This window comes from Paroedura picta, chromosome 2, assembly GCF_049243985.1.
Source record: "Paroedura picta isolate Pp20150507F chromosome 2, Ppicta_v3.0, whole genome shotgun sequence".
Taxonomy (NCBI): domain Eukaryota; kingdom Metazoa; phylum Chordata; class Lepidosauria; order Squamata; family Gekkonidae; genus Paroedura; species Paroedura picta.
Window position 1 is genome coordinate 147,238,965 of NC_135370.1, and position 11,330 is coordinate 147,250,294.

General features: G+C 40.6%; 1 protein-coding gene across 4 annotated transcripts in view; it reads left to right on the forward strand.

Annotated features, from left to right (window-relative positions):
* The window catches only part of TTC6 (tetratricopeptide repeat domain 6), a 95,905-nt gene extending 87,813 nt beyond the window's left edge, over positions 1–8,092 (forward strand). For all 4 annotated transcript variants that reach the window (XM_077323156.1, XM_077323158.1, XM_077323159.1 and 1 more), the window contains 4 exons: positions 398–550; positions 1,623–1,793; positions 4,666–4,891; positions 7,814–8,092. In XM_077323156.1, coding sequence (XP_077179271.1) covers positions 398–550; positions 1,623–1,793; positions 4,666–4,891; positions 7,814–7,950 — 687 coding nt within the window. In that variant the 3' untranslated portion in view covers positions 7,951–8,092. The remainder of the gene's footprint in view (positions 1–397; positions 551–1,622; positions 1,794–4,665; positions 4,892–7,813) is intronic.
* The last annotated feature ends 3,238 nt before the right edge of the window (positions 8,093–11,330 follow it).

Below are 11,330 nucleotides of genomic sequence, written 5' to 3' on the forward strand. Positions count from 1 at the left end.
GATCACGGATTTCTACCAGCTGTGCAGAATGGATTTTCAGCTGTGCTTTTGTTATTGTAACCTGCCCTGAGTCTACTTGTGGGGAGGGGCGGTACAGAAATTAAATTGAATAATAATTATGATGATGATGATGGAGTCTGTCAGCCATCCAGTGAATATCAGTATCCTGGAGCAGACAGAGGCAATTCTAAACCACCATCCAATCAACACCTGGTACTTTTGTTACTGGCCTCCCATGGTCTCGAAGTTCTACAGTTAAGAGTTTGGATGTAAGATGTTTTCCTCATTAGGATGGAATGCTTAATACTTAATTTTGGCAATTCCTTCTGTGCAGATAGTTATTCTAGACAAAAGTGAAGCAGCCAGTTATGTTCATGGTGATGTTAACTTATTTTAGAGCCTTGGGAAGTTTCAAAAAGCTTGGCACCAGTTTTCAGCAGCAATTAACATCGATCCAGAATGTCACATTGCTTATGATGGGCGTGCTATAGTTTGTCTTCAGATGGGCAATACGTTTGCTGCCTTTCAGGATATAAATACTGCACTAAAGGTAATGAATTATAATATTTCTGCTACTGTTCAGCTGTTTCCTTCCTTCAGGATTAAAGTGTTCTCCCTTGCTGATTCCAGTTATCCTTTCCCAGTAGTTACAGTTCTTTCTTCCTATTACTAATCCCTTTCCCCATGACTGTTTATGCACTGGGAACTTCACTGCCCCAGTTCCCATGAAGGAACACAAATCAGGGGCGGATGAGGTGCTCCCCTGTGTGGGTGCAGGAAGAGGTAGGGCAACCTGCCATGACTAAAACTCCAGCCTACAGCCCAGCACGAAACCTCCAGTGCGTAAACGGTCCATATCAGGTTTCTGACCCATTGATGGCCATGTAGGAAGCTGGATTCATTGTTGCATCCTAACCTTTCTTCATGTTTAATGTACATGCGATATCAGTATCAGAGCTTATGATGTATCACAATGGCAAAAAATGAATGAGAAATAGGAATTAGAAACAGAAAATAAATTGTATGACCTACATATTCTTCACAGATGGTTAGGACTTCCTCCTAACTCCCCTAGTTATTTTAAAACAGAGAAGAGCACAAATTCTCATATTAAAACCTGAACTATTATGATACACTTGTGTGGTAGGGAATAAGGGAAGAATAATGAAATGTATGAAAAAAGCAAAATGGTACGTTTTAGCATTGTGATACTATTGATATTGCTTGATATTTTTAATGTTTTATTTTAGCATACTATCATTTTTGAAGTACCCTAACAAGTTTCTGCATGCAAATCACCATATTTTCATATTGAATTACAGCTTTTAATTTTGTGAACAGGTTTTCTGTTTTAATGAATAACTAGAATTTCCTGGAAATGGTATTTATTCATAGCTGATGACCTACAAATGTATCATTCTTCAGACTTGTCAGTGATGCTTGCCTTGCCCAGTTCACCAAGAACTTATGCTTGGAGAGGAATTTCCAAATGTAAATTGATTTTCTAGATGTAAACAAACAAGTAGCATTGTGCCAAACGTAAGTATTTTGAGGCTGAGGCCATTATTGGAAACTAACTAGAGTTCGTTTTTATCAAATATTTCTCTCTGAATACATTGCAGGTTACTACAAATGCAGAAATGCTTACAAATCGAGGCGTCATTAATCAGTTTATGGGATATGTAAGCTGTGCCATGAAAGACTATCAGCAGGCAATCACTATTGATCCTGACTATGCTTTAGCATATTTCAATGCAGCAAATATTTACTTTCTTAACAGGCAATTTTCACAGGTCTGTATTTTATTCTGTGGTTTCCTAGTTCCCAGAACATTTCCCCCTTGGCATTAATAATGATTTCATTTTGGGCTGCAAAGAGCTACCATGGCCCCCCCAATAAAAATTAACCCACACCATCAAGACACATTCACACCTACTAGGAAGGCCTGATTTTAGTTGGGTATGTTTAGTTTTTTTTTTAACAAAGATTTCACTGCAGTCTTAAAACATAAAGCTCAAGAACAAGGAAACCCCAGACCACCAAGTTGACCTTATACATATGTAGAGAAGGAGGGAAAGGAGAGAAGGTTATGTTAGATCCAGTGGCATGCCTTGCCTATTTGGTGCTTGTGGCAGATAATTCTTTACATACGTATCCTCTGTTTATTAATTTTTTGCCATTAAGTCACAGCTGACTTATGGTGACCCTGTAGGGTTTTCAAGACAAAAGACCTCCAGAGGTAGTTTGCCATTGTCTGTCTCAGCCTTGCTTAACTTATTAGGCTAGGCTGCGGCTATCCAGGTCAGGGTCCCTCCTCTAAATGACAAAATTATTCTCATTAATGAAATAAAATGAATAATAATAGCAGCCAGAAAATAGATTCAGGTGAATATCCATGTTGGTCTGAAGCAGCAGAACAAAGTTTGGTCTTACAGGTACCCCTGAATCCAAACTTTGTATGCAGTGGCTAGAAAAGAAAAGAAAAGAAAAATGTCTTGTATTTAACTTTGTACATATATGCCAGCAAAAACAATTTCAAATTCCAACAAGCTATTCCATCATGAGAGGCAGCATGGTGCAGTGCCTAAGTGTTGGACTAGGATCTAGGAAATCCAGGAGCAAATCTCCACTCTTGCAATGGAAGATTGCTGGATGACCTTGGGAACATTTGGACTTAGATTTATATACCGCCCTCTCGGATACCGGCTCAGGGTAGTTTACATTATATAAGTTACAATAAAACAGTCAATTAAAACAGTTAAAATTATAAAGTCTATGAATTCCGAGAATGCAAATGTAGCAAATATTGTTGCAAATATTCCATTACATACCCATTATTCTTTTTATTCCAGAGGGATGCCTTCCTAGAGCTCATTCCATGAGTCTGGACCAAAAAGTCCCTGACCCTGGTTGAAGCCAAACATACATCTCGGAGGCCAGGAACCATCAGCCAGTTAGAATTGGTGGGGGAGGAGGATAGTCAACTAGGTGGTCCCTCAGGTACATGGGGCCCAAGCCATGAATGGCCTTACAGGTCAATACCAGAACATTGAAGTTGATCCAGAATTCAATCAGGAGCCTTTGCAGCTGCCTGAGAACAGGTTGGATGTGGGCTCTCCATGATATTCTGAGGAGAACCCTCACTACTGCATTTTGGACCTGTTGTAGTCTCCAGATCATGGTCAAGGGTAGGCCAGTGTAGAGTGAGTTACAGTAATCCAGCCTGGAGGTGACAATCTCAAGGATCACTGTGGCTAGGTGCTCTGGGTACTTGTAGGGTGCTAGTAGCTTAGCTTGGTGAAGATGGAAAAACACCAGCTGCGGTACTCTGGTGACTTGAGCTGCCATAGGTAGGGCTGCATCAAAAAGCACACCCAGTTTCTCAGCAGATTGTGTCACCATCAGTTGCGCTCCATCTAGGCCCTCCTTTCGCTTGGCCCCTTCCTACCCAGCCAGAGGTCCTCCATTACTGCTTCAAGCAGCAAAAGTCTCAAGGGGTGAGTCTGGCGGCAGCCATTAGGATGTAGAATTGGGGATCATCAGCATATTGATGGCACCTAAGTCCAACTCCCCAAACCAGCCAGACAAGAGGGACCATGAAGATGTTGAATAAGGCGTGAGACAAGACTGCACCTTGACCTAACCCTGATCTGATTAACTCCAGGATAGACTGATCTTGTCAGATCTCAGGATCTAAGCAGGACCAGTGTGGAGGCAAGCAATGGCAAACCACATCTGAACGTCTTTTGCCTTTTGTGGAATGAACCCAAGTAGGATAAGGATGAGAATGTCTTGAGACTAAGAAGTGAAAATAAAGAGGGGAGGGGGGACACAGAAGAATAACAGTGACATTTGTATAAGGGAGAAATGGGCTTATTAATACATGTTTCTATGGCAAGTCTCTATCTACTGATTTCTTTTTTAAGCAACAAAAACATGGACTTAGAATCTGCCCAGTGCCATTTTTTATTTTGCGCCACTTATGCATCCCATGACATGCTATACTAGTAATTTTTTACAATCTCATTGAAACCAGTACACTGTAAAGTATCTAATCGGGTACATAGAAGAGTTGGTAATGCAACTGTGGTGCATAATAAATCTGTAAAAGGGTTGTGAATAGACTGGGTAGTCATTTTCAGAATGCCTCAAAACCACTTTTTTGTGTTCTGAAGAAACAAACAGAAAGGACTGTAATGCAGTTGTAGTAGGAGTTTAAAATGCATGAAACAGTAGCAAAAGGAAGAATATGGTAATGTATTAGAGGAGGACAGATACTATTTGGATTTTCAGAAATAAATGAACTAACAAGGGCTGTCAATAATTAACCAAGCTCACACACCTCTGTTAAAGTTATAGTATTGAATTTTTCCCCTCAAGTATTTTTTCTACTATAGTACATTATATAGTACATTAGTATACAGTACATTATTCTATAGTACATTAGTACAGTATATTAGTACTGTAGATGGAAAAAATACTTGAAAGGGGGAAAATTCAATACAGTAAGTTTAATGGAGGTGCTATTATTATTCTCAAAGAGTAATTTAGATCAGGTCACCATTAGAGGTATTTTTCAACATAGTAATTATTTCTGAAACAAGACTAAATACATTTAAAAGTTCAAAACAGTAGCATTAATTTTGTATCTAACTCATTCCACAGGCAAAAGACTATTATTCCAAGGCACTGTCACTTGATGCTAAGAATGAATCTGCATTCTTGAATCGAGCTATTACAAATACATTATTGCAAAACTTTGAGGAAGCACAAGCAGATTTTGAGAAGGCCATTTGTCTCAGCCCTTTCTCTGCAGCTATATATTATAACAAGGCAAACCTCTACAGCACATTAAAGCAATATGAGCAAGCTGAGGAGGACATTTCAAAAGGTATGCCCAGTGCCTGGGAGTCTGCAGTTACTTACTGATGCTTGCCTTTATGCTTCTTTATTTTAAAAAGATATTGCAGGATGCCAACATAGAGATGTAAATTGCTGAGCCAGAAGAAAATTCCAGTCACACCTAAGAGGTGGGAAGGATGGACTCATCAACAATACATGATGCTCTTGCTTTAATTGTGCATGACTGAACAGCTGGTTGATACTTCATGTCTGAGAACTCCATTCTCTTGAACAATTCACACATCACAAAGTTCATGTGGTAGACACATGGATTGTCAACAGAAGTGCACCTGGAGTTCTGTGCTGGGAATGGAGTTCTCAGCCTCACAGGGCCTGATTCATATCATGACATTGGTGCAGGGTAGAAGGACCGTAAGCTTTGCACAGTCAGAAAAACAGAGAAGAGATCAGTATTGGGAAAGCTTACACGTAGTTCACATATGTTCTCCCTTGGGGGCTGTTTCATGTCGCAGAAATGGGACTGAGCCTTAAGCCCCTTCTCTGTGCAGACTGTAATGCCATTCTAAATTGGTCTCCTGTCAGCCTGAGAACTTAGTTCCCAGCATGGAGCTTCAGCCACATCTCTTCTCCCCCTCCCCCAATTCTCTCTCACACACACACACAAACACAAAACAAATAAAAGGTATGTATTGGCTCTCAATATCTCTTTTATACCTTCACAAATAGATAATTGGCACTCATGTTGACAGCTCCATATGTCTGTTCATTTGGGGAGATCCATGTACTTAGCCACATTTATTAAACCAGCAGCTATGTATAAGTATCTCTTGATATCTTAGATCAGTGGTCCCCAACCTTTCTGAGGCTGGGGACCGGCAGGGCAGCGAGCCGTGCCCACGTTATGCGTCATGCGCGGCACTTTCGCGCATGTGCGTCACTTTCGTGCATGCGCATCACTTTCGCGCATGCGCAAAAGTGCCGCGCATGTGCGATTTCGGCCGCGCATGACGCATTTGCGCATTTGCGTGCGCGGCCCTGATTCCCTCTCCCCGCCCTCCCGCAGTAAGAAGCTGCGGAGGGGGCAGGGAGAGGGAACCGCGGCCGCACCGGGCCGCAGCCCGCAGGTTGGGGACCACTGTCTTAGATGCTTTTAAAGGTTTCAACTGTTGAATTACAATGTGCAGTATCCTGAAAGAATTAGCAATTCCAGGTTTCTTCTGAAAATAGAGAAATCCTTCTTTAATTGGGTTAATCAAGAAGGAATAAGGTAATATTTGTGTGCAAACTGCATTGGATTCAACACTTCTGTGAATAGAGTGGGTTCACAGTTTCCATGCTTATTGGCTTCCCCCTGACACAGCATCCTTATGAAAAGCCACTGTGGTGGTTTAGGGACTCTCCAGTATAGTATACAATGTGGCATGAGGGATTGTAGCAGGAAGAAAGATTCAATAGTAATCAACACCCTCTCTGCTTGACTTTGTTCATGAAAGGGGCTTGTTGCCAAGACATGGTTCCTTCTTTACACATTTCCCTGCCACATATTTGTTCTAAAGTGCCCTCTAATCCTCAACATCAGCTTTTGGGGTGGCTCACAGGGCTGCTGGGAGAAGCATGTATAGGATTGTGGGATCCACTCCCTCCCTATATAGCTTCTGTGAACTTTATTTATTTATTTATTTAGACCATATCTGGGCTGCTTTTCTACTTACCCAGTGCAACAAAAATCGAAATATTAAAACATATAAACATCAAAACAACATTTCAAATAAAACACATATATAACAATAAAAAGGAGGAGGGCCAATGGCAGATTTACTGAAGGAATGAAAAAAAAAGTATTTACCCACTTCACAAGTATTGAATCTAGCCATATGTTTTATATAGTGGGATCCTATAAAGTATGAGGAATTCTTCTCTCTTCTCCCCAGAACCTACCATAAGATTACCAGGAACCTGATTCAAGGTTACAGGTTCTTGTAATCAAAAGGCTGTGGGGCCAGTGGCATTGCAGTGAAGAGAGGGAACTGGGCAAAATTACTTGTACTTCACTCTTGCACCAAAGGACGCTTTGCACAGTTGTCAAATTGGTGGTGGAAGAAGACCTGGGTGTAAACTGCACGGAGCTTTTATTCCAACCCCAGATCGATTCAGTCCCTGTCCTCTACACAGAATGCGATTGCCGTTTGGATTTCGGGTAATTTAAAATTTCCTTCTGCAGCAAGAAGGATTGATCCGGGGTGACCCTGCCTTTATTGTGTGATATCCTAGAGTGCTTTTAACCCTCAATATTTAAAGGCGGTTTTGAATCTGGGCTCTCCTCCGTGGTAGAGGACCTGTGATTGGCCACAGGTGGTCATGTGACAAACTTGCCCCTAATTTCTCTCAACTTCTGTCGGTCCTGGATTTTTTCTCCCTTCTCTGCCTTTTTCGGTCCTCTCCCACCCCCGACCCCCCTCCAAGAAAAGAAAGAGGCTCCCTGCTTTGCTTCTCCCCCCCCCCCTTCAAGAAAAGAAAGAAAGAGGCTTGGCTCCCCCCCCCCTCTTCTGAACTACTCTAACCATGTGAGAACACTATCCTGTTTCAATGGGGGGCAGGGGAAGAGGAAGATCCGTGTTCAAAGCGATCTGAATTCAACAGAATTGACAATGGAATAAACAAAGTAAGTGCAGACTCTGCCCTGGTTTCCCCTTCTCACTGTATCTTCCAGAGACATGTGACATTTTGTTCATGTGGGTTCCACAAGCTCCTGTATCAACTTTTTGCAGGTCTCAAGAAGTTGGTGTAGTAAGTAGGAGTGAAAGAAAGATATGCATCAACTAGCTGTATTGCATCCAAAGGTCATGTCATGTCCAAATTATGCATGCACTTCAGTTTTCAGATAAGTTCTAAGCACACGTTTATTATTATTTTTAAATCACCTCATAAAAACACTTAATTCTCTTTACAGCTCTTGAAATTCAGCCTTATGATCCCCTGATGTACAAACTTAGAGCTGATATTCGTGGCAAACTGGGTTTCATTAAAGAAGCTATTGCTGATTATAAGAAGGCTATCAATATACAAGAACTTATCTTCACAGGGTGAGAAATGTTACACTGATTTCTCTAGTTCTGGTTTGTTTGTTTTTTGCCGCTACCTGTATTATTGTCACTAATGTATTAAATTTGTGGCCATAATTTTGTATTTATTGAAATAAACAGTGTACAACTCAAACATGTTTCCTATATTACAGAAAAATGTGTACTTATATTCTCAGAACAATATTTCCTGAAATTCTTTTGAGTTGAATTTGTATTCATGTTCATAAATGTTGTTTATGTTATAATGCAGAAATTAAAAACCACTGTGCGTTAGAATTCATACAGAATGTTTTTGATCTATTTTCTCCTGAGGGAGTTGACTGTTTTTAATATTTGGGTTGTAATACTGTATTTTTCTTGTGTTGCAATTTGAAAGCTTCTTTGAATGTGGGGCATGCACCCATGCCACTGCACCTGCTTTCAGGAAGGGAGTCTGAAGAACAGACAAATTGAGGTAAACCCAGATGAAATTCTAGACTTACCAGGGAAATTAAAAATCACAAGTCTCAAGGTAATTCCTGAGGAATTCAGATGTGAGATCATTGATTTACGATATCACTAAATCCAGCTGCTGCGTAAAAAGACTGGAGAATAGCAATTGTGACACCAGTTTTTAAAAAAGGGATCTAGAGGGGAACCAGGAAATTACAGACCAGCCAGCCTGACTTACGTTCCAAGCAAATTAAGAGAAACTGTACTGAAAGATAGAATTACCAGCATAGTTTTTTTCAAGGCGTAAGCTTTCATGTGCATGCACATTTCTTCAGATTCAGTGAAACAAGACATCTTCAGCCATTACATATAGATATTGGATTGCGGGGAGGGGTTAGTTGACAGGAAGGGCTAATTAGAGTTAAAATGCATAAATAGCTTGGTGATTATAGCTGAAGTTGAATTAAAGTAGTTGATAAGATCTATGAGTAGCAGTAAAATATTATTCAAATAAAACTTAACAAACAAATGTGAGAACTGAGTTTGAGTCCAGCCTGGTTTAAATTGAACCTGCAGGATCAGCTGCTTTACAGGATCTGTTGGGTAGTCCAGCTGAGCCCATTGGGAGAATTCTCCCTGCAAGTTCAGCTGCTTTGTGAGCTTTTTTGGCAGTCCAGTTTAAATGGACTATCCAAAAGAGCCTGAACTGAGCTGCCTCTCAGCTGAGACACCTCTATTGCCACCCCCAATTGTGTTTTCTGAAAACTCCTGGATCCCAAATACTTTACCTTACCTGGATCCCAAATACTTTACCTTATTGGAATCCAGTTTTTTTCAGGAATCCCCAACATTTGGGGGGCCAGTAGACCTGAACTGAAAAATACTAAGAAAAAAGAATTGAATACCCTTAGTTCTTAACTCTACCTGGATTAACTACAATATGGGATTGCACCTTCAAACACCATCCACTGTTGCATTCAACAAACATTACAATAAAATTAGAAATATTATAAGTATTGGCATCTCCTCTCTAACATTCCAAGGTGCAAGTCAATTCCTTTGTTTGCCCATAAACGAATGAAAAATCTCAAGGACATGCTTGTTCACGGCAGCTTCTCCAATCTCACAAAGAACTGACAGTAAACACTGTAAATGGAAAAGGATTTCCAAGAGATTTTCCCCCCCTTGCCAGCAGTGTAAGGCTGGTGTCGGAGGCAGACAGACTAACAACTAGGCTTCTGAATTAAAAGAAAGCTTTATTGATAGCATTTCCGATCACTCCAACGTTCATAGTCGATTCTGATTGATACATGGAAAGCTAGCACTTATCAATGGTTCATTCCTGCCCAAACACCCCCCATTCCCAGGGAGAGAAGTTCCCCCCTCCCCACAGGTGCCATCTTGGGTGCACCTCCAGATCCTCGCCAGGCTGTCTGACCTTGGGTGACAAACAGCCCTCCCTTCCTGATAACAAAGTATAGAGGAACATTTGCAAGATGGGAGTACAGCATGAAGCAGACACACAGGGCAGTGACAAAATAGTTCAGGGTTATAAAAGGGTTATAAAAGGTTACTTCAAACAGCACACAGCAAACCAACATGGAGTCTCTCAGGTCAATTACAAATCATGGCAGAGATCAGAGGGACTGATCCTGACAGCCGGTCATAATGCTACAAAATGCAAAGCTTTAAGGGTTCCAATGATAGAACTTTTTTTATCAATCAGTATATAAATTGTGCTACATCTGGTGTTCTATTTAGTGGAAAGTAAATAAAAGAAATACATAAGTTTTATGAAATACATAGAAATACATAGGTTTTATGACCTTTAAGAGTACGTATCCTTGAGCACTTAGGTAAAGGTAAAGTTACCCCCTGTGCAAGCACTGAGTCATATCTGACCCCTGGGATGACGCCCTCTAGCGTTTTCATGGCAGACTCAACACGGGGTGGTTTGCCAGTGCCTTCCCCAGTCATTACCGTTTTACCCCCCACAAGCTGGGTACTCATTTTACCGACCTCGGAAGGATGGAAGGCTGAGTGAACCTTGAGCTGGCTGCTGGGATCAGACTCCCAGCCTCATGGTCAGCGCCTCAGCATGTTGGCTACCTTACCACCCTGCACCACAAGAGACTCTTTTGAGCACTTAAGCAATCTTAAAAATCATTGAACCTCTGTACCAATGGTCCAACACTTTAGAACAACTCAACAAATCATGAAAGATCTTTGGTTTTATGGCATTGAGAAGATTGCAGTGCCCAAGGAATATCTGATATCTGCCCTAAAGAGAAGAAAGAACTTTTGGATATTCACCCTTGGGACTTTGGAACCAGCATGTGTAGATCGATTGACTGGATATGTGTGTAAGCACAAAATGCTGTTGTGGCTTTCTCTGTTTCTTCTTCTCCTTGATTCATTTATACATGGGAAGATGTCTATTTTCAGATACACGATATAAAGTCACCCACCACCACCCATCCTTCTGGCTCTGGCCTGTTGCAGCTGGTCAGAAATGACTTTCCATCACCACTGTTGCATTAACCTCTAACTTTTAAAGATTTCCTCCCCCATCGGCTAACCACTTCACTCATTGCAATAAATGCACTAATAAGAGAACACACCACTGAAATTTTTGGCAGCCTTTGGAAGGTAATTTTCATTCCATTTTTTCCCTTTCCATTATAAGTTGTTAACAGTTTGATTAAATTTTCCATAATTAATTTTCTATAGAGAGCTAATGGCTGATAAATAGACATCATTCATTGATTGACTTTGGTATTTTACAGTAACTTTTGTGACTTTATAATTTCTTCTGTTATGTATTACCTTGGATTATTTAGAATTATGTGTTATATATTACAATATATATAAACAATCCAAAGTAATGCACCAGTTACTTTGGTGATTTTATTGGCTGCTATATATATTTCTTGTGTAATTAATTGGTGTGTG